General features: G+C 50.9%; 1 protein-coding gene across 7 annotated transcripts in view; it reads right to left on the reverse strand.

Annotated features, from left to right (window-relative positions):
• Positions 1-3,550: 3,550 nt before the first annotated feature.
• Positions 3,551-23,881, reverse strand: part of PTPN3 (protein tyrosine phosphatase non-receptor type 3) — a 157,523-nt gene continuing 137,192 nt past the window's right edge. For all 7 annotated transcript variants that reach the window (XM_070055403.1, XM_051855935.2, XM_070055413.1 and 4 more), the window contains 7 exons: positions 19,708-19,798; positions 19,410-19,471; positions 17,896-18,042; positions 10,419-10,547; positions 9,504-9,649; positions 8,923-9,058; positions 3,551-7,217 (listed from right to left, as the gene is read on the reverse strand). In XM_070055403.1, coding sequence (XP_069911504.1) covers positions 7,140-7,217; positions 8,923-9,058; positions 9,504-9,649; positions 10,419-10,547; positions 17,896-18,042; positions 19,410-19,471; positions 19,708-19,798 — 789 coding nt within the window. In that variant the 3' untranslated portion in view covers positions 3,551-7,139. The remainder of the gene's footprint in view (positions 7,218-8,922; positions 9,059-9,503; positions 9,650-10,418; positions 10,548-17,895; positions 18,043-19,409; positions 19,472-19,707; positions 19,799-23,881) is intronic.

Here is a 23,881-nt window from a genome sequence, read left to right on the forward strand (position 1 = left end):
GTGAGAGAGAGAGAGACAGAGAGAAAGGTCTGCCTTTCATTGGTTCACACCCCAAATAGCTGCTACGGCTGGCGCGCTGCGCCGATTTGAAGCCAGGAGCCAGGTGCTTCCTCCTGGTCTCCCATGCGGGTGCAGGGCCCAAGCACTTGGGCCATCCTCCACTGCCTTCCTGGGCCACAGCAGAGAGCTGGACTGGAAGAGGGGCAACCAGGACAGAACTGGTGCCCCAACCCGGACTAGAACCCCGAGTACCTGTGCCGCAGGCAGAGGATTAGCCTAGTGAGCCGCGGCGCTGGCTTGTTCCTTCTCTCTCAAGTCACTGAGTTTTTATGGTGGTTTATAAACGGCATGCCTTTAGTTTAGAAACTTGACTTAATGGCCTTGATTACGACTGAGCTTTCTCTCAGTTATGTGCCCTCTGCATTGGCCAGGACGGAATCCCACAGCAACCCAGACTCTGGCCTGACCCCAGGGAAATCTAAGAGCCAAGTTCTTCCCTAGAGCCCCCGGGGGGCCTATGTGAGACTGCAGACCCTGAACCCTGGCTCTAGGCAATGCCCCTTCAACCAGAAATTCTATCATATTTTTTTCTTGTTGTCATGTATGTTTTGAATAAATTTTATTGCACTTTTCTTCTCTCCCTGAATTGATGTTTCATAGGATGTGCTAAAAGCTGTCACATACAATTTAGTCCATAGAATACAGGAAAATGAGATAGGATCACGACCAAATAGGTAAAGAATTGAGATCTGGGATTTGCTGCTACCTGTAAGTGATGAGCAGTCTGGTTGACCTCTTGGGGAAAGTGTATAGATTTTCCATCCTACAAGGGATGGCTGTTCTGTGTTAGGAAGAACTTGGCTCTTAGATTTCCCTGGGGTCAGGCCAGAGTCTGGGTTGCTGTGGGATTATGTTTTAGAAGAATGAGAAGGCCACTGGATAGCAGAAGAGGTGGATTTTAGTGAAATTTAATCACCCAGCTTCTGTGTTTGGAGATCTCACCACATGAGGTAGAGCTTTATCTCCTATTACAGAGAATGCCATGTAATTGCATTTCCAGCATCCCTTGCAGCTAGGCATATGCACGTGAACTAGGCTCTGCTGATGACAAGCATCACCTCTGACTAAATCAGAGCTCACATGCTAAGGAGCAGGGATTATGGCAGCTCCAGGATCAGTTTTAGCGAGGGAACAGAGTAGGGGGTGACCTGGAGGCAGAAACAGTTACTGCATGTCCTGTGCTAAGGAGCAGTGGCAGTGGGGTCCTTAGGAACAGAACTAAGATGGGATTTGGGGGGCCGGCATTGTGATGCAGGTTAAACTACCACCTGTGATACCAGCAATCCATACGGATACCAGTTCAAGTCCCAGCTACTCCACTTCCCATCCAGCTCCTCCACTAATGGCCTGGAAAAGCAGTGGAAGTGCTTGGACTCCTTCTACTCGTATAGGAGACCCGGATGAAGCTCTTGGCTCCTGGCCTCAGCCTGGCCCAGCTTAGGCCATTGCAGCCATCTGGGGTATGAGGCAGTTGATGGAGAGCTCTGTCTCTCCCTCTCTTTCAACATACATAAATCTTTAAAAAGTAAAAGATGGGATTTCGATATTGCTCCTGACCACACCCCTTTAGGAGTACTCTTCCAGCATGGGGCTCCCATTTGTTTGTGGAGGTGGGAGAGTGTGGGGAACAACTCGGACTAGACTAAGTTACTGGAATTAAGACTTATTCTATGCATCTGCTCTCCCACAATATGACGCTGGGAGAGGGGTAAACAACTTCTACACAGCTGCCTCTCGCCAATTTGACTGATGAGCTGCAGGAGCTGATCCTGCTCCTGATTGGAGGAGAGCAGCGTGCTCGGCATGTGGGTAGCAGAGTTGGGATTGGTGGAAGAGGACTATAAAGGAGGAGAGAGACAACATGCACCAGGAACATCCGGATAACATCTGAGCAGCCCCTGAGAGCTGGCCGGCGGTGTGCCGCTCCTCCGCGGAAGTGGGGAAAGTGGCAGGGGGAGCCGCCCCTCCACGGAGGTGGAGGGGTCAGCAGCCAACCCGGGAAGGACCAGCAGCAAACCCGCGAAGGGCCGAGCAGACAAAAGAACAGCGCAGGGTTTAGTGTCGTTCTTCCACGAAGAGGGGGAGCAACAGGAGAGGGCAGAAGGAATTCCTCCTTTTATGCACAATTGTCTCCTTGTCATTATTTCAGGGCTTCCCAGTTCAGGCTCCAGGGCATGAAGCTTATTTCTATCAAATGTTTGTTCAATAAGATCTTGGGGTTGCTACTGAGTGGTAACTTTGGGGTGGTCCTGAAAGACAGCTGAAAGTGTAGACCCATTCTTCAAAGCCTCCAATCAAAGGCATGGATGGAGTTTCAGTTGGGGTAGGGGGCTCCAGCTTAGGCCTTAAAGCCATCAATTAACCACTGGTGATTGTGTAGGGCTCTGGGGCAGCACAGAATTTGAGCCAATGGTTCCTGTGGTCTGTGAGGAAAGATGGTTGATACTGCCAGCTTTCACGACTCCAGGGGGCACTATTCACCTTGTCATCTATGGAGAAAGAGAGCCAGTAAAACCACGGTGTCTACCTGGCTGAATGATGGGCTGCTCACTAACTGAGACCCAGTTGGGGTGGGGGCTTCAGGAAGGCTGCTCCCCAGCCACACCCTTAAGAGAAAGGAAGGGCTGCTACTCATCTATGCTAGAGGGGACCAGGGTAGAGCTGACCCCCACTGAAGAAAGCCACATATAGTTCATGTGCCAAGACCACCAGCCAATAGAATCCATCAGGACCCAGGTTAGAGACCTCGCCCCAGCTCCAACCCCAATGTACTGTCTTCCTTGTCCTCCCTTCTTTTGTCTTGTCCTGGGACTCTTGGGGGCGGGGGATGAGCAGGTGGAGGCATAACCTGCTTGAGTTTCATCGTGGAGTTTGTGTTGTCTCCTTTGGGGGCAAGGGACTGGGTGACAATTGGGAAAGGATGGGCAGCCAAAGGAAGAGCTATACCAGAGACCACTAACTGTCCCTCAAACCCAGACACAGAACAAAGGCGACTCCCTGGTAGTAGGTATGGTCCTCTGGCCAAGTTCTGATCAATTGGATGTGTGACATCCCCTAAGGGCAAGGGCCTTGTTTTCTCCTTCCCTCTTATCCATCCTGCTGGCTGCCATGTGAAGATGGCTGGAGCTGCCATCTTGGACCTCAAGGGAGAAGCTGTGAGGATGGTAGAGCAACAAGTTGGAAGGAACCTGGAGCCCCGTGACCCTGGACTACCCCATGGCAGTCCAGCATGACAGAGAATGAACATGTGACTTGCAGAAGCTACTGCTGTTAGGACAGCCACACCTAATTCTCATCCAGATTTTTCCATGTCAGTTCGAGGCAGACAAGGGCTGTGTGTAGGTGGTCATGCTCCTAACCAGAAGGTGAGATGGGCAAAGAGTAACCTTCTCTGAAAGAGCTCATTAAAAGAACAACAACAGCAGAAAACCAAATAAAACACTTGTAGAAACTGACAGTGATTCAAATAATAATGTCAACAGACAGTAAGTGTTGCATAGCTTCAATATTTTTATATTGATATTTTATATTTTCAGTAGTTACTAACAGAACACGTCAGAATGAAAAACATTCCAGATATACAGAAAAAAAAATATTGCTGATCAATTAAGATACTTTCAAAGAGAACAAGGCTTAATACAAATCCTTTGGTTGCTCCAGACAGAACGTGAGCTATACAGATGGCGGGATATCCTGGCTACTGGACTCTGATGCACTTGGCTCCCGTGGCTGAGGTCACAGTCTTTGCCATCTTTACTGAGACTGCTGGCAGCCCAGGCTGATGGGCTAGAACCAGGGGTGGCAATCCTGGCCATTGTAGCCACCAGTGCCAAGGCCCGAGGGACAACCGCTTGGGGACAAGTCACAGCAACGTGCCACCTCTCTCTCTAGCAGCTACACAGCTCTGGTTTAAGCTAACTGTTGAGTCTCTGGAACACCAGACTTCCAGAATGACAACTCTAAAGCTCATCTAGTCCCGTCCAACCTTCCCCTGTGACAGGCAAGTTGAAACCTGGGCTGAGGGGTAAGTAGCTGGCCTGTAAGCGGTTCTAGACTCCACATCCCGCCTCTACTTCTGTCCCGCGATGCTGCCTCTTCGTGGCCTCTGAAGACGACAGCCTGTTGCTTATCCCCAAACGATCATTCCTGAGGGACAAAACCAGTGTCAATCAGCGGCAACAAGGCAGCCATAGCACCCGTGCTAAGCCAACAGCATATTTTAAGTATAAATTATTGGGGAAGGAAACTAAAGATTGTGCTAAAGTTTGAGATCCACCCTCACTCCCTTATCAGATTGAGTTAAGCCTCTTCTTCTGGAAAGTCAAAATAGCAAGAGAAGGTTCTAGAAAGGGACCCAGTAGGGACACTGCCACTGGGTAAGTGCATGGACCTGTGTGTCTGGTGAGATCTTTCAGTCAGAACACAGGCGGTCAAGGGCGGCCCTGCTCACCTGCAGCTGTATCTCCAGGTAGACTATTTACCTCGACTCTGACACTGTTCACGGAGGCCCAGCACAGGTGTCTGAAGTGTAAGTGCTTAACCGGAGGGGGTGGTGAGCCAGGAACCCTCAGGTGTAGCTTTACCTGGCGCTATTCCAGAGTATTGACTTCTTGAGTTTGTTCCGTTAAGTTATTCTCTCGTGTGGTCTTTCCCAGGACTTCACGGCAGGAGTCACTGGGTTTAAACTGCTGGCAGGCACAGGGGTGCAGAAAAGCCAGCTGGAACCAGTGGTAAGCTTTCCAGAACCGGGTATGGCTGTAACGGCAGCGCTGTGTCCACCACTTTCAATTAAAAAAAAAATAAATAAAAACCTGTCTCTGAAGGCATTTAGACTTCTCAAGGCTTGTGCACACGGGGTGCTGATGCACTGTATCCAGGGCGATGCTTGGCTCACTACCCTGACAGCTCTCCCGGGTAGGCCAGCGTTCACTCCTCCTGCTCGTCTTTTGGTTCTTTGCTTACACAATCTGTCTGGGTCCAGACTGAACAAAGAAATGGTCTGATTGTCCTTGGCGCTCTTGCTCTCCCCTTGGAGGAGGTAACTTTTCTAAGTGACTCATACCCAGGGGGTCTCGGTCCGTATTCCAGCAGAAAGGAAATTCACAATAGCACGAGCGCCCTCTGCATTTGCCCTCGCTCACACACAAGGGACTGGAGGTTGCCCTCCTAAGTGCCCAGACTAGGGTTCTCCTACCCTCACAGCCCCACACTCTGCTGTGACTTTTTGTTTTCCAGCACAGGGTCTCGGCAAGGTGGATCAACACCCTCCCACCCCACCATGGAGCGGGGCAGTGAAATACCCATTGGAAAGATGGGAAGTCTGCAAGTAAGGTGGGCTTCAAAAATTCGGGGGGAAATGAAATTAAAAGATTATTTTGGTACAAAAAAAAAAACCCTCCATGCATTTTTTAAATAACAGGTGTTTTCCATGAACCTTTTGAAGACCTCTTGAAAGCATGGATTTCAAAATTATTTTGCATCAAAATGAACTTTTAATTCCATTTTCCATGAACTTTTTGAATTGTACTCATACACCAGGTGTGGAGGCAGAAGAACCCTCAGAAACCTCATCATATCCCCCCTCCCCCCACTAACCATCCTGCTACAAGGAAACTGCCCAATTGGTCCAGAGTTTGTGAATTTATCAATATGGCTTCATCCACATGTGCTGTAACAGGAAAGCAGCCTTTTTCTGGAAATACTAAGAAACTGGCTTAGCTTCCTCTTCTGAATGCATAGAAACTGCTATTTAAAGATACCACATTAAAATGTTTACGTAATTTATTTTCCTTAAATAATAATTTGCTACAATCCTGTCACAAATTAAAAAAAAAAAAAACTTTGAACACAGTATTCACAAAGGCAGAATTCTTTAGGACAATCAAAGTCATGGTGTTCTTGGAATAAATTAACATCAAATCGTGTTTATATTCAGATAGTCTGGTGTTCTCCTTTGAAATGAAATGGAGACGTCGTAACCAAGGGTGACTGCACACTTTTGTTCTCCTATACAGAGACTCTTTCTTTATATAAACTCAGCGGTAATTTGAATCTGGTTAGGGATCCTGAGAAATGCTCAGGACAGATGCCCACACATGCGCACGCGCACACACTCACACGCACTCACACTCACTTACACCCACAGACAACCCTCTAGAAGCAGGGTTTCCCGTGGTCAAGGACAGGAAGCTCTTTTCTCAGAAGGGCCAAAGATTCTGAATATCTAGATGCCACCATCCCCTCTCCCCTCGGGAAAATCGTCACGTTCAAGTGTACAGCTTGAAGTAGCAGCAATGTAACATAGATTCAGTAGTCAGTGATTCCAGTCCTGGGTTCTGAAGACACAGGAAGAGGCAAGCAGAGGCAAGAGATACACCTGTTTCTCACGCTAAGACACGCGATGTCACCGGGAGCCCTGGTTCGGAGTCTCAGCTGAAGTCACCTGAATGTCCGCTCTTCGCCTGCTCAGGCACTGGGTGGGGACCCCAGGAGGGCAGGGGCAGGGAGACGGGAAGCAGGGAGGGAGGGCAGCGAAGGCATTGCTCTCCTCCAGCCTGAGTGCCCACCGCCCTCCGTGCAGTGCAGTCATCAGGGGCCCCTAAGCGCCAGGGGCACAGACGGAGGCAGCTCCGCCTAGGAGCACAGAAAACTCAGCCCTTGTAGTCCTACACGCAGACACACGCCAACATCCATCCCGGCCACCCGAACCCACCGCACCGTCTTGCTTCTGGCGGGTCAGCAGCACCGCTGGTGTCCCCGCTCAGCCGTTGCCCGACGGGGGCTCACGGGGGTGTGGGGCAGTCTAGGGAGGCAGGCGTCAGGACAGGCCCCCACGTGACATCCCTTTCTGCTGTCTCTCTGGCCTTCAACGACGCTGTGATGGCATGCGTATCTACACCAGTTCCTATGTACAGGATACCTTTTCTACAGAAATTTAAAGTGCCTGGCTGTACTTGAGCTCATTCCTTTCCCACGGCTCCCAGGTCCTCTGGCTGCCTCCGGAGGGTGGGTTTGAAGCCCCCTCTTCAGGAGATCGTCCCTGGGAAAGAGAAATGAGCATTTTTTCCCCCACAGTTGTCCTAACTGGGATCCAGCATCTGGACCAAGGCTTCTTCATACACACGAAGAATTGCTTCACACACGAACTTGTACTGGCTCTGGAAGAGAAAAGCAAGTGGTCAGGTCCAGCAGTGGTGCTGCGCCTTGCACTTGGCTGCATCCTCTGCATCACCCACACACTCGGTCTCTCTCTATATCCCTTTGCCTCTCAAATAGATAAGTGTTTTTTTAAATGGTGTAGTATGGGGCCAGCACTGTGGCACAGTTGGTAAAGCAGCTGCCTGTGGCACCGGCATCCCATATGGGCACCAGTTCGAGTCCCAGCTGCTCCACTTCCCACCCAGCTTCCTGCTAATGTGCTTGTGAAAGCAGTGGAAGACGGCCCAAGTCCTTGGGCTTCTGCAACCACGCGGGAGACACAGAGGAAGCTTCTGGCGCCAGACCAGTCCAGCTCCGGCTGTTGCAGCCATTTGGGCAGTGAACCAACAGAAGAAAGATCTCCCTCTCTATCTCCCCCCAACACTCTGGCTTTCAAATAAATAAGTATTTTAAAAAATTTATTAAAAATGGTGTAGTACTTGTATATGGCATACAAATATCCTCCTGTTAAATCATCTCCAGTTGACTCATTAATACAGTATAAATGGTATTAAATAGTTGTTACTGTATTGTTTAGGTAATAATAACAAGAAAAAAAGTCTGCACATGCTCAGTACAGACGCAGTTTTTTTCAAACACTCCTGATGTGCAGTTGCTCCACTCTGGGGTTGTGGAGCCCACAGACAGAGCAGGCTGGCGGTAGTAACAATTGTGTAAGAAACACTTCAGAGAGGTGTACAGGGAGAACGCACACTGCGGCAGAGCTCCTGCAGCTTAAAAATCCAGCGAGCTAATGGACGTTTTTCCTTTTTAGGCAGCAATGAGGTCTTCCATGCTACAGAGAAGGACCGAGGAAGGCCTTACCAGCACCGCCCGACATTCTTCTCCTAACCAGATTTCCTTTGCTGACCCCTGGGGATTCTGACCGAGAGGCCCCTCCTCCAGGAAGCCTTCCCTGACTTTGAAGCTTGCTTGAGACACTGGTCCACTGTATTCTCAGTCACCCTGCCCCTCCCCCGCTGCTGCTGAGAGTTAGACTAGGCTAATCCAGCCCTCTGACACATACAAACTTGGGTCTGTCTTGCTTGTGTCGTTACCTGTCAGACGAGTGGATCATTGAACAGGGGTGGCCCCCTTTTTGCAGATGGGGAAGCCATCCAAAGGTTGCTTAGCAGATGGGGAGGCCTGAGCCATGCTTTCAACCACCTCACTGGCCCGCTTGCTGTCAGATCCTAAGGTTCCCTCCTGAGGACACCTGCAGAGTCTTCCCAAGCACCCAGGTGTGAGAGGGGGGAAGGAGCCCAAAGCAGGAGACAGCAGGCCACGTGAGAAGCCTGCTAAGCCGAAAGGGACACCCAGGCACAGGTGTGTGGGATGAAACCCTTGGTGACCTCGACTTCCGACGGACAAATGGCGGACCAGTGGTTCGATAATGCAGGATTAACCCCAGGTGCTCCTTGGCCGTGTGGTGGGCAGGAAATTGCCCACAAGGGGCAGCAGAAGTAGAGGGTGGGAAGAGAGTTAGGGGTGGGCCAGGGGTCCCTGTGTAGCCTCTAAGAAGCTCTGTGACCCTGGGCAGGTAACACAGTCCACTGGAGCCTCAGTGGCTTGACCCACGAAGCCCTCCGTCCAGGCCTGATCGGGTGTGGGTGCTCGGGAAGTCTTGGCCATCGCTGTTATTCTGACGCTATGATTTCTACTCACTGATGTCTGCACCATCATGGCGCGCTGGTCTCGCATTTTCCGGACAATATCCAGTGGGTACACGGGCAGGTTTCGCTCAATTAAGCACATGGCCGTTTCCATGGTGACCAAGACACCGGTTCGACCTATGCCGGCACTGCAGAGGGGAGAGAGGCCAAGATGCGGGACTTGCCGGGCAGCTCCTGGCCACTTCCTGCGTGGACTCAGTAGGGCGGCCCCGCTTTGGCCTTCAGGAGTAGGAAGCGCACACTCCGGCTAAGAATATCTTCCCCATAGACCCCGAGGCTGGGGGCTTCCCAGTGCACGGAGGGCAGCCCACTATTAAGTGCCAAACCCACGCCCGTTCTCATCCACCTCCATGGTGAAGGTCAGCGGACGGAAGGGCTGGGGCTTACTTTTTCAGCACTGGGCCATACTCCCAGCCTATGCTTCCTGAAATTCCGAATGCCCGGAGATCAGGGAGGAGCGGGCACAGGGCACGGCAGGCTGTGGGTTGCAGCCGGCATCAGCCAGTTTTCCCCAGGCCCTTCCCAAGGGGGTGCTGGTGTGAAAACCAAAGCCAAACAGACAAGCCCCGGTACCTGCAGTGAACTAGGATGGGCTCCCCGTCCACTCTCAGGGACCTCACGTAGTTTACAAATTCCAGAAAGTCCGAGGAGTCATCCGGCACGCCGTGGTCAGGCCAGGCGACGTACTGGAGGTGCGTCACTGTGTGTTCTTCCCCAGTCTACGGAAGACGCAGGGGCCTCAGTGAGTCAATCCAGACAACGGGCCAGTCCCAGACACCTGCCAGGGTGGCCCCTGGTGTTGGGTGCCCTCCTGGCCACTGTGCACGCCCTGCTGCGGCCCCTGCCTACCTCCCGCTCCCCTCCCAGAACACCTCCCAGAGGACTGCCTCCCAGAGCACTTCCGCCTGCAGCGATTTCTTCTGTCTCTTCCTGGAGTAGCTGCTGCTAGGGTCACACATGCTGGCTCTTCACACACCTAACAGTTATCATCTTAACCAGTTTCAAATGTCCACTTCAGTGGGATCCGGTATACTCACCATGTTGTACAACCATCACCCGTACCTATTTCCAGAAGTTTCTTTTTTAAGCACCCAGATATAAACTCTGCACCCATTATTATCGTAGCTCCTCATTCCGCCCGTCCCTGGAGACCCTGGCAGCCAGCACCCTCTCCGTCCCTGTGAATGTGACTTCGGCCGAGCGGAATCTCACGTGTCCCCTTGTGACCGGCCTATGTCACGCTGCGTCAGGTTCACCCCCGTGGCAGGGGCTGTCAGAGCTCCTGCACCCCACCCTGTGTGTCCCTTCCTCCATTGGCAGCCCCTCGGCCGCTTCCCTCCACTGCCTGCTGCGGGTGGTACGGCTTTGACACGGGCCCTGGCTCTCTGAGGGGCAGTCGGGTGCACCTCCTGACACGCCTGCCAGGTGAGCACAGAACTGGACGTGCACGGCCATCGTGCACCTGCCCACCCCCGCAACCCAGCTCACCTCAGTGTTCGTGACCAGCATTTCTCGGGACACGTAGGCGATGGTGCAGTCCTCCGACTGGCACTGGATATGGAAGACGCCGTGGTCTGCAACGTCAGGGGGGTCAGGCCAGTACTGGTGACATTTGGTCTGCAGGGAACCCAGGGTGAGTTAGTCCGGTGGGGGTGGGGCACGGGAGCACCTGGCTGGGTGGACTGTTCTGGCGTCCAGCCTGAGTCCTTTCGCACAGACCCCGCTACTGTGATTGCGGGCCTGTCTGCTTTGCATACACTCCAGGCTGGGGACAGAGGACCCTCCTTCCTCTCTTTGGATAAAGCGGGGCAGAGCAGGCCAGGGCTCCCTGGTCAGCCCAGGCTGAATCTCTGCCCCAGCCTCCTGGCCTGGGGCTGCTCTCAACAGCCCCTCCTGTCCGGGGGCCTTGCCCCCACCCTCTGAAGGCAGGAGGCTGTGGGACACCTGCGACAAAAGCACACAGTGGGGTGGCACACACAGCTCTGCAGCAGCCACTTCCTGCCCTCCTTGTCAGTCTAGGACCATGAGCAAATCACTCCACCTCTGCCTGCTCACAGCTGTCTCCTGGAGGAGTCGGACAGCCCCAGGCCCACAGACATGTCAGTGGGTGGACATGCCGGTGTGCAGTAGCGACGCGCTGTGGGCTGGGGTCAAGGGTGACCATTGTTGCTGCTTCTGGTGCAGAGATTCCACAGAAAGCCAAGCGAGGCCAGCTGTGAACTGATGTGCTCTCTCTGCACCCGAGGGCGCCCCCTAGGCCCGCGTACACATTCATACACTTCTCCCCAGCCAGCAGACCAGGGTTTGGGGCACTGAGCAACCTGCCCAGGCCACAGGGCTTCCATGGCGCATGGTGCAGCAGGGCTGATTGATGGATCCCATCCCTACCTGCCGTGAGCCGATCCCCCTTTCCAAACCTTGCAGCTTGGTCCAGGGCCCTCTTAGCCCTGCCTCTGGTGTTGAGGCAAAATCCAGGGCTGGGCTGCCCACCTCATCCTAGTTTCTCTGTCACTCAAATTCTGACTCAATTAAAAAAAAAGTTTTCCCCTCAAGCCCAGAGTGGCAGCAATTGAAGTAAAAGTCCCATCTGTTTTCAGCAGAAAGGGGGTATAAGTGACACTATCCAGCCTTACTTTCAAAGGCCACGGCGACTGCGTGAAATGGACGTGTGCCCCTGCAAAGCTGGCGCTGAGAACTGCTTGGACACACGCAACATGGGGAATTTCGTTAGAAGCCATTTCCTCACTCTGCGCAGATGGGAGGGGGTTGTTGTCTACAGAAGTGAAGGCAGAGGCCACAGACCCCAGCGGCCTGGTGCCCCTCGTCTGTACAGGAGGCATCAACCCTGCCCCAAGGGTAAGCGGGAGTAGGCCGTCTCTGGATACTCAACCTGAAGGCAGAGCTACAGTTACCTGCACCCCCAAAATGTCTTCCTCCTACGGTGGATCTGACCAGAACCCGGCCCTCTCTCTACCTCTGCTCAAATCTAGATTGGGGTCCATTTGGATCTGAAATCACTGGGGTGCCATGGAGACTCTGAGTGTCACTCCTGGCTCATCGGTTCTACTGACCAACTGTGAAGGGAAGACAGGAGCCAAGGCGGACTCCAGACTCCTGGCATGGGTGCCTGGGTGGACACGTATGCCCCTGGCCAGGGTGGTGGGCTAGGGGACGGGCCCCGTCTGTGGGCACCTGTGGCCGGGGGGCTTCCGCTCTGGGCACCTTGTAGGTGAGGACATGTGTCCCATCAGCAAGTCAGCAGGTGGGTTTGGGGTTCAGGAACTGGAGGGGCTCAGTGCCCGGATCTGTCATCTGCTGGATCCCGCAGAGGGCTGGACGGAACCTGGCTGAGACTGGTTCCCTGGGGAGAAGCCTCAGAGTGTGTGTGAGCAGCACACCAAGCCCGGTGCCTTTCGCCAGAAACGAGAGCAAGGGAGCGGCTGGAGCTTCACACTGCCCACACCTCCCACCATCCTCACGGATTCTCACGGCCACCGGGGGACCCTGCCATGGCATAGGCAGCAAATCCATGTGCCTCTGGCCTGGTGGGATGAGGTCAGGGATGCAGGCACTGCCCCATGGGAAACGCCCACTGTGGGACAGGTGCCAGGTGCCGGGCACCTCATTCCTAACCCCCAACAACCCCGAGAGACAGGCCTTCCGCCACCTTTCCAGTGAGGAGCCAAGGAGGCCTGGAGTCCTCGTCCAAGGCCAAACAGGTAAAAGCAGTGGTCTCAGAATCTGAATGCCTCCTCTGACCCCCAAGCCCAGTGTCTACGATGACTGGCAGGCCGAGAAGGAAGAACGTCCATGTTGTTCATGTACGGCTAAAGAGACAGCTTTGATGGCAGGGGAGGGCACTCCCCCTGCCAAGATCTCTCTCTCTCTCTCTCTCTCTCTCTCTATCAGGAGGCAGAGTGACAGAGAGAGATGGAGAGACATAGAGACAGACAAACCTTTCATCTGTTGGTTCACTCCCAAAGTGCCTGTGACAGCTGGGGATGGGCCAGGCTGAAGCCAGGAGCCAGGAACTGCTTCCAGGTCTCCCACAAGGGTGGCTGGGACCCAACTATTTGGGTCATCATCTGCTGCCTCCCAGGAAGGTGGATGGGAGGCAGAGGTGGGGCCTGGCCCAGGCACTCCAGTGTGGGATGCAGCTTCACCTGCAGCACTGTGATGTCCACGAGACTGGCTTTTTCAGTGGAAAAGTTACATCTCTAGTACGAGCCTCGAGGGAGAGCGTAATGAAAAACCATTCTGGGCAGGAATGGAGAAGGCAAGAATCAAAGTGTCCTTGCTGGGGGACAAGCTCTCCGGCCCCTGAGCTGTGCAGGGCTTCCAAGGTCTCTGCACTCACAGACATGGGCGTGGCTCACAACAGGGCGAGAGGACTCTGGCAGCCACGTGCCTGCTGCCAAGTCCTATGCTACAGGACAGCCTTAAAAGTCCATCCCTTAACAAAAGGCAGTGTAGGGGCAGGGTAGCTGTTTGGCCCAGCGGTTAAGATGCCAGTCGGGAAGCCCACTTCTCATGTCCAAGGGCCTGGCTGAGAGTCTGGCTCTACTCAGGATTCCAGCTTCCTGCTAATGTGCGCCCTGGGAGGCAGCAGGTGATGGTTCAAGTAGCTGAGTCCTTGCCATCCACGTGGGGACCTGGGTTGTGTTCTGGCCCAGCCCCTGCTGCTGCAGGCATTTGAACCAGGGGCTGGGAGATCTCTGTCTTTCACCTCTCAAAGAGATAAAACAGAAAAAGGAAAGCAAAAGGGGCCAAGCAGGTGGCCTGCGGTGCCCAACTCCAATCCGGAGGAACAGGCAGGTGGTGATGAGGACAGGACAGAGACTTCTGGCCACCCAAGAGTCTACAACAGGAGAGGCAGAAACAGGCACCCTGGATATCAGAACAGGTTTCTGACACCTGATAAACAAGAGAGCTAAGTTCCCAGGGCCAGAGATGGTGACGGAAATGCTAGGCCTCCCGGGAGATGGGAATCTCTTGTGCAGGAAACTCATGGAAGCAGCTGGAAGGAGTCCAGCGGGGACTAAATGACTGGGAAACAAAGAGACCCACCGGGTCACACGGGGACCTCAGATGAGCTCAGGTTCAGAGCGGACACCAACAAAAGAGAGGAGGGGCCGTGAGCAGCACCAGCCAGGAGCGGCAGTGCCTGCACGGGCAGCGGGAGAGAGATGGAAGAAGGAGCCCTTTCTCCAGAGCTGGAACAAGTGAACGAGGGAAAGTCAGGGGCTGCGGTCCAGGGCAGGTCACCTGGCGCCAGCTGTAGGACAACAAACCGTTCGTATGGGCCCCTTTGCTCGAGGGGCAGAATGACCTTCCAGCTAGAAAGGGAACAAAGGGAACGAGAAGCCCAACACGGACAGGCAGCCGTGGCAGTGCCGGGATGCCTGCACGGATCAGCTATCGGCTCAGAGCCACCGCATCACCAACTCAAAGACTATTGGAGACACAATGTGGCACCTCCACGACAGGGTAAGGGACCGGCGGAAGGCAAGTACAGTGCGGCTCTGAGAAAGGACAAGGCAGACGACTTGACGTCTACGTAGTCCAGGGCCTGCAGAGTGGGAGGCGAGGCCAGGGGTGCATCGGGAGAAGGCTGGGTCTGCTTTAAACAACACGGAACTCCATGGCAGGAAGTTGATGCCATTTTCATACGGTATTTCTGACTGTGCGTGGACAGAAAGCCTCGATGTGGACCTAGGACAGTTTTAGCATTGCTTCCCTAACTGTATAGCGTCAGCGAGCCTCAGGTTCACAGCCTGGAAGGCAGGAAAGAGTACTTAGGATTTGATGACATTGTTCTATGGTCCCTGTATTTCTACACACGCCTCCTGTATGGTCTGAAAGGGGATTTGGCTCCCCAGGCTCAGGCAGACATCCACACCCTCGATTTTTAGGCTGACAGTTAATGGATGAATGCCAGCAGCTTGGGGTGGTAGAGATGTGATCTAATCAAGGGGAGTGGGCCTAGTGGGAGGTCTTTAGGTTCTGGGGGCTTTGTCTGAGAGGAGTTCCCACGAGAGGGTTGGTCTCCAAGCCTAGCACGCTTGTGGTGTCTCGCTGCTTCCTGGCTTCCCATGTGATCATCCCTAGGCTGTCCTCCAGCCTTAGCAGGTGTCTCAACCAAAGGGGCAGCCAGATCTTAGACGGTAGGCCTCCAAGAGTGTAAGCCGAAATAAACCTTCTTCCCTCCTGAAGTGCTCCTCCCAGCTATTGCAGTTAAAGTAGCAAAAAGCTGACTCCCACAGTACTGCTCAAAGGCAATTCATTAGAGCAAAAGAAAACAATTTGAGTCAATTTAAAGAAAGATAATGAACAATGCTAGGATAAAACAAAATAGTACAGTTCTGGTAAAAATGACTAAGGTGGCACGGAAATCATTATTATTGTTACTACGAGCTAACTTTTATATAGAGCATTTACTGTGCACTCAGCACTCTTCCAAGAAGGCTACTGGGTCAACTCATTCAGTTCCCCTGGAGTCCCATGAGATGGATGCCACCAATACCGCAATTTACGGAGAGCCACACGGGTAGCGTCTTTGGAGTCTGCCTTCTCACCCCTGACCCTACAGAGCCAGATCACCACAAGCACCTTAGAAAAATGGAGAGAACAGGACCGTGAGCTGACCAGCGCTCCCTAAGCTCAGAAAGGATCCAAGTGACTTCATTTCCTACTAGAAACAAATTTTTCAAAAAAAGAATCACGCACACAGACAAAAACTCCACAGACAGCAATGAGGCTTCTGGAGAGAGGAGGTGATGCTGCAGAGCTGCCGGGTGGAGATTCCAGCCTCGTCTCTGACAGCCACGCACGGGGACTGTGTCGGCCCAGCAGCGACAGCAGAGCTGTGAGCATGAGGGGCTGCTCCTCGGCTGCCCTCAGCGCCTCTCCCCACCAGCGTTCTCCAAGGAGGTTTCTACCGCCTCCTGGGACGTTCACACCTTTTCATCAGTCATCTATTTGAGAAGAAGAGACACTGATGACATCTGTGAGTGACAACCACACAGAGAAACCACACGGGAAGCCTGGAAGACCCCCCAGGGCTGTCTAATGGTCAGATGTGAGGGCTTAATCCAATCAGGCATGATGATGATGACACAAACCACATTTGCCAAACTCTCGCTACGCAAAGTGCAAATCTCTAAGCTTTCTGTAGGTATCCTCCCAGTCTTCATGAACTCCCCAGGTGGGTACTGTTACCATCCCCGTTTTACAAACAGGAGGGGATGGAGAGGTTTATGCAACTCACTCAAGAAGAACCATATTTTCAGTCCACATAGTCTGGCTCTGCAGTATGGCAGCTCCAAGAGTCAAGGGAATGACTGCAAAATGGGGAAAACTGACTCCGTGGCAATACAAGACAAATACCACACCACTTCTGCTGACTGCAAGCTTAGTGGAGCCAAGGTTATCTTCAGACAACTAAAGGGTCATTGCATAGAAAAGAGAGTGACTTATTCTGTGTCCTCCATGCAGAACTAGGTGGGGTGGGGGTTCAAAGCAACAGACATTTCAGCTCACTGTAAGGATGAATTATTTTACAAAATAGAGCTGATGGGGGCCGGTGTTGTGGCATAGCAGGTAAGGCTGCCATGTGTGATGCCGGTATTCCATATGGGCGCTGGCTGTTCCACTACCGATTGAGCTACCTGCTAACAGCCTAGGAAAAGCAGCAGCAGATGGCCCAGGTACTTGGGCCCCTGAACCTATGTGCAAGACTTGGAAGAAGCTCCTGGCTTTGGTCTGGCCCAGCCCTAGCTATATGGAAATTTGGGGAGTGAGAACCAGTAGATGGAAGATCTCTCTCTCTCTGTAACTCTTTCAAATAAATAAAACAAATCTTAAAAAAAAAAAAAATCAGAGCAGAGCACTCACAGGATGGACCCTGCAAGTGCTTCAGCAGAACTGGGAGCAACCATCTGGGACAACGCATTTGAAAGCCCTTTCTCAGGGGTCAGCTTTGTGGCGCAGCAGGCTAAGCTACCACCTGGGCACCAGCTTCCCACAGTGGTGTGCTGGTCTGAGTGCCGGCTGCTCTGCTTCAGATCCAGCTCCTTGCTCACGCTCCTGGGAAAGCACAGCAAGGTGGCCCAAGTACTTGGGACCTTGAAACCCACATGGGAGACCCAGAAGGAGTTCCTGGTTCTTGGCTTCCACCTGGTCTGGCCCCAGCCATTTGGGGACTGACCCAGAAGATGGAAGATCTTTCTCTCCCTCTCTCTCCCCCTCCCTTCCTCCCTCTGACACTCAGTGAGAGGGTAGGTTGCTCTCAAAAACAAACTATCCATTCCAATTCCCATGTGTTCTGATTTTCAATATGCATTTGGTATTTATTACATACTGAGCAAGGGATCTGGGTAGAGTGGCACACAGATCATTCAAGTGGACTGTTCAAGGTGAATTTGTATTTGATTTTGGAATGTATTTCTGAATGAAGAGATCCAGATGTACCCAGAAGTCAGGGGATTCATGATATAGGCATCCTTTACGTATTGACTGTCACAGAGTTAGTGATCTGATCCTATGGAAAACGGTAGGGTAGTGTAAGTTCTCCTCCTTCTTAGGGCTTCTAGGAACCTGGCACGCATACTGCTTTCAGGACCAGTACTTGTGCTGCGTGGGTGAGGCCACAGTCAATACAGGGGGTTTGGGGCAGTGAGCTCAAAGGCAAGGGGCACTGCCTTTTGGTTTGTTAGAACGGATTTACCCCCTCACGCCACCCCCCTGCCCCGAGGTTTGTTAGAATGGATCCACGCCAGGAGCCGGCAGGGGTGCTGAGTTTCCCATCACCGAGGGAGCCTATGAGCAGCTCCATACAGGAGACTAAGAGGTCACATGGAGGATGGACCCTGAGACACTTCACGTATTCCTTTCCAGCCCTTGATGCTTGTTCCACAGAGCATAGTGTGACACTGTACACACTTGAATTGGAAATCGAGCCACTTACCCGGCCTCGCTCTGTCAGAGTCGTCAACATGACGATGAGCGACAGCTTCTGATCCCAGACGACCTGCCAGAAGTGTGCACAGGTGTGTGGCAGGGGTCCCTGAGTGGCGATGTACTTGTTCACGAGGTGAGCGCTGGGGATTTCCATCTGGCAAGAAATGGAGAAGGCGTTCGTCTGTGACTGCCGCAGCGTTGGCAGGGAAGTGCACTTTAAACTCTGCTGCTTGCTGACTGACATCACACCAAAAAATCCCTTTGTCAAGTCATAGCATATCAATTCCAAAAAAGATCAAAGAGAACGTTATTTCTACAGATCCTTGAAAATATCTGACAATAATGCTAGCATTAGGTCTTTAAGATACTGAGTAGGCAAAACCCAGATTTATACCTGCAAGACAGCAGAAGACTTTAAGTGTGTTTTACTGCTCTACCCTAAATATGAACAATATCTGACAGCTGCATATTTAGCAGTACATACCAACCCTCAATCCCACATCTTTCCCTGTGCTGGATTTAAAAAAAATATTTATTTGAAAGGCAAGAGTTACAGAGAGAGAGAGAGAGAGAGAGAGAGAGAGAGAAGAGTTAGAGAGATCTTCCATCTGCCGGTTCACTCCGGATATGGCCACAACAGCCAGGGCTGGACTAGGCCAAAGCCAGGAACCTGGAACTCAATTGGGTCTCCAGTTGGGTGGCAGCAGCCAAGCACGGGGGCCACCTTCCGCTGCCTTCCCAGGTGTATCAGCGGGGAGCTGGATCGGAAGCTGGATCATATAGGAATCTGGGGTCGCTGTGCCACAATGGCCCCGAGCTATGCTGCGCTTCTTACAGCTGCAGTGGAGGTTTTACTCTTCCTATTTGGCAGGGTGACACTAATAACCTGGGAAAAACACAGAGGCATGCAAACACACCACTGGCAAAGACAAATGCCTAAACGGCAGCAGCCCGGCACAGAAGCACCATGGATGGACAGCGGTAAAACAGAATGAGGGCGGGCACTTGGCACGATAGTGAAGATGCAACCTGGGGTGCTCGCATCCCACACGGGAGTGCCTGGGTTCAAGTCCAGGTTCCGCTCTCAATTCCAGCTTCCTGCTGTCGTGAACCCTGGGAGGCAGTGGTGAGGACAGAAGTACTTGGGTCTCTGTCTGATGCCTACATGGGAGACACCTGGACTGAGTTCCCGGCTCCTGCTTTCAGCCTGGCCCAGCCCCTGGCTGTTGCGGGGCTGTGGGGAATGAACCAGCAGATGGAAGATCTCTCTCTCTCTCTCTGTGCCTTTCAAATAAAATAATATAGATTAACAAGAAGAGACAGCATGAGTTTTGGCCCCACCTTCTGTGACTTCTCCAGTTACTTAACCTCTCTCTCTGACCCTTGGTCTCCTCCCTGTGAGATCAGACTTTCCTGCCTTCCCTGTGTGGCAGCTGTGCCTGAGGGAGGCAGTGAACAGGAGAGCGCTCTGCCAGCCGCAAAGCAGCCCGCACGCCAGCATCACCCAGAGCCCCAACTTACATTCACATAGCTTGCGTTGATATAATCCTCACTTCCCTGCAACAATACCCGGGTGGCGTCATCTGTGGGAGAGAGAAAATTTTACCATGATCCCGGTGTTATTTTTATCAAACCAAGTAAACAAGAGTTTGCTTCCAGGCCCTGCCTCATTAGCATAAACACTGTTCCCTAACTGCTCAGACTCCCAATGGCTGGCTCCGACGCAGACGGGGGCGCTTACAGACACACTGGGGCCCCTCTGGAAGACCAGACAATCTGTTTCAAAAAGGGAGGCGTTATCTCTGGGTAGGATACTCACAAGGCAGCACATCTTTGTAGCGGTTTTTGTCTACATTTGGAGGCAGCTTTGCACCTGTGATGGCCAAACCTGGTTTCTTCCTGTAGAGTTGCTGTATGACAAAGAAAGAAGTAAACAATCATTGCAAAAACCAGCTCTGGAGAAGGGGTGAGAATTAACCTCTAACCGTCAGGTTTGCCCTCTATGGCACCCAGAGTTTCACGTTCTAACTGATCGTGTGCTGCACAGTAAAAGAAAACCTTCCCAATAGGAAATTCTTTTTTTCTTTCAATAAAAGATTTATTTATTGGAAAAGCAGAGTTATACAGAGAGAGAGAGAGAGAGAGACAGAGACAGAGAGAGAAAGGGAGAGACAGAATGAATATCTCCCATCCACTGGTTGATTCTCCAAATGGTCACAAAGGCTAGGGCTGGGTCAGGCCGAAGCCAGGAGTCAGGAACTTCCTCTGGGTCTCCTGTGTGGGTGCAGGAGCCCAAGCACCTTGGCCATCTCTGTTGCTTTCCCAGGTGCATTAGCAGGGAGCTGGATTGGAACTGGAGCAGCTGGAACTCAAACTGGCTCCCATATGAGATGCTGGTGTCGCAGGCAACAGTTTTACCTGCTACGCCACAATGCCAGCCCTAGGAAATCCCATGATTCCTTGAGAAAGCAACTAAATAACCTAATACTTTGTTTTTTAATTTGAGAAGCTTTGGGAGGAAAGAAAGTCATAGAAATGAGCCTGAGTCACATCACAGATCGTGGTAAGTAAAACCTTATTTTTATGACAATTTGACAAATGCTGAAAGCAAGTGGAGACATTTCTGACTCAAAATTAAATTGTTTTAATTAGCCTAAAACCCTTTCCCTCCAGCTGAATGGGTGAACCACAGTTTCTGCCTAAGAGCAGGAGCACTTCATTCACTCTCGGGACAGTTCCGCAGTAAGAACATCTACCTCGTACACCACAGACTTCTAGAAGGAGCTCCTTACATAAGCATTCACAGCCAAGAACATTTGCATAGCTACGAGCACAGACCAGCCACGTCACGGTATCCGACACGGTTTTCACGGCAGCCCCGTATTAACGATGCTCTGATTTTGCAAGTGAGAGCCAGCGGTTCAGTGTTCTGCTCAAGGTCACGAAGCAGGGGCTGATCTCAATCTGACTCCCACACTTGCCTTTTCTCTCTATACAGCGTTTCTCTCACTTCAAAACAGGGAAGCTCCCTTTACCAGCAGTTTTTATTAGCTTCCTGGGAATTTAAAAACATAACTTTTTTTTTCAATGTTGAAAGGGACCTATTTTTTTGTTTTGCATAACATTTGGGGGAATTCAAGCTTGTATAAAAAAGATGATTCATAATTTCATAATCTTGAGATACTATTTTCAAGTATTTTTGTAAGTTTTCCTGTGCATGCATGTATATGCAAGTATACAAGTATGTATGTGAACACGACACACACATACTGTATTTTTAAAAATAACAAGTGAGACTGAACTCCATGTTGGAACAGCCTATACTATGTTCAATGGAACCCAACTGTCCTAAAAGATAACAGGTGCTCCTTAGAAAAAGTCTGTAAGTCAAAGAGGAGTGAGTGTTTGGCCTAGTGCTCCACATGCCACTTGGTTACCTGCATCCTGTATCAGAGTGCCTGGGTTCAATACTCAGCCCACAGTTCCAGCTTCCTTTCAATGCAGACCCTGGGAAGCAGTGACAATAGCTCAAAAACTAGGTCTCTGGCACCCACACGGGAGGCCTGGACTGTGTTCCCAGCTCCAGTCTTTGACCTGGCTCAGCCCTGGGCTGTTGTGTACATTTGAAGGGAGTGAACCAGTGGATGGGAGATCTCTCTGTTCCTCAAATAAATAAATCATAGATCTTAAAAATCTGAGAAATTCTTATTTTACTGTTCCATAAATTTCCAATATGACAAGTCCCACAGTGTATAAATATCCTTAACTCTAATCAGTGATCAACTGAATTCTGATAGCACTTCTGAAGCTAATCTGGCCGTGGAAGATCTCAGTATCTCACACCAAGTGTTCTGGGAAACACTTCCACAATGTGGAAAACTGCTTCCCCCACGTAATATATAGTTCCTGTTTCTCCACACCATTAAATATTCTCAACATGTGGTGCTTAGTGGTTCAATAATCCACTTTATTGTAGTTTAGCTTTTGCTCTACTTCTTCATTAGGCTGGTTTCACGTCAAAGCATGCTTTTCAAGGGCTTTGGTACGTGGCTCCACGTTGCCCTGTGGTGATGTGTGACAGTGGCTAATCCCCCACACTGGGGTCGACATCTTTATTCTAATCAGTCTTTGTGATCTGAATAGGAAAGCTGAGAACTACTTTTGTACACAGTATTGTTTTATAAGCTGGCTTCTGTTTTAGTCTGTTTTTTCTTATTAAACGAAGTACACAGAATGAACATGGAGCTTTGGGGGTCATAATAATTGTGCTGGATTTTACACATTTGCTAGGTGTTTGGAATTTCCAAACTTCCTAGGAGCGCAGCTACTGATCATCTTTACAGTTTCAGTTCACAACAATCAAGTAGCCACTGAATAACTTCTTAAACAACAGACTCAGTGAGCTCATTCTAGAAATAAACTCATGATTTATTAGAGGTTTTGGTTTGGCTCTTGCAGAAGGAGGACATCTGAGTCAGTCAAATTGACCTAAATGGCACTTTGGTTCTATCTGAGTAACTGCACAGAGGTGAAATTCAATTAGGTGAACATAACCAGCAAAGCTAAAGTAGAGGTAAAAAGAGACCCCTCCCCCCCGCCGCCATCAAATAACAAAAAATGTAAATGCAATCAGTATAAGATGGCCTAGCAGAAAAAATACATCTAGCAAAAGACTTTAATTACCATACCATAGATTTTAAATGTATCTCAGCAGCAATCTGTGGTTTGGATTGCAGAGTACTGAAATAAATTAGAAAAATAAAGCACCAGGGCAACGTTCCAACATTTTAAAATGTGCACGCTCTGACCATTATCCAACACAACTGTATAAAGATATGTGTCAAGGAGGCATATTTGTGGCAAAATATTTACCTGCAGAACACCACAAACCTGCACACAGCCTGAATACTCTCCAGTAAGAAGTGCTGGTTTAAATCATGGTACAGTTATACCACAGAATTCTGTGAGGGGGTTGGTGTTGTGGTGTAGCAGGCAAAGCTGCCACCTGCAGTGCCAGTGTATGCCACCGGTTCGTATTCCAGTTGTACCACTTCTGATCTAGCTCCCTGCTGATGGTCTGGGAAAAGCAGTGGAAGACAAGCCAAGTGTTTGGGTCTCTACCATCCATGTTAGAGACTTGGAAGAGGCTCTGGGCTTTGGCCACTGTAGCCATCTGGCGAGTGGACCAGTGAATGAGAGATTTTCTCTTTCTCTCTGTCTCTCCAACTCTTTCAATTGATAAATAATTTTTTTAAAAAAGATTGTATTTATTTATTTATTTGAAAGTCAGAGTTATAGACAGAGAGAGGGAGAGACAGAGAGAAAGGTCTTCCACCTGCTGGTTCACTCCCCAGATGGCCTCAACGGCTGGAGCTGAGTTGATCTGAAGCCTGAAGCCAGGAGTCTCCTCCGGGTCTCCCACATGGGTACAGGGGCCCAAGGACTTGGGCCATCCTCCACTGCCTTCCCAGGCCACAGCAGAGAGCTAGATCAGAAGTGGAGTAGCCGGGGCTTGAATCAGCACCCATATGGGATGCTGACAATGCAGGCCACGGCCTTGCCCACTACACCACAGCCCCCCATGAAGTTTTTGACTTGCCTTCATTTGTGATAATGACCTGATTTATGTGTGTGCTGCTTGAAGCAGCACACATGGAGGTATGGGGATGTATGTACATACACAAACCTATGTGTGTGCACTGTGTATGAACTTATGTATGCATAAAATATATTTGCATGAGCACTGGGACAAATATGGAAGGGTAAACCCTAAATCGCTACTTGTAAATTATAACAAAAATGAAGAAACTGGAGGGGGACTACTCATTTTACTTTGGCTATTTCTAAATGTTTACAGTAAGATTATCTTTTAAATTGAAATGGTAGAAGAAAAATATAACAAAGGAAGTCTAGACAAACTTAAAAATGCAAAATTTTGACCAAATAGGTGAACAAACTGAAGCAAAGATTTCTTTGGCTTTTGTCAAGGCTAC

Source organism: Oryctolagus cuniculus, chromosome 1, assembly GCF_964237555.1.
Source record: "Oryctolagus cuniculus chromosome 1, mOryCun1.1, whole genome shotgun sequence".
NCBI classification, from domain to species: domain Eukaryota; kingdom Metazoa; phylum Chordata; class Mammalia; order Lagomorpha; family Leporidae; genus Oryctolagus; species Oryctolagus cuniculus.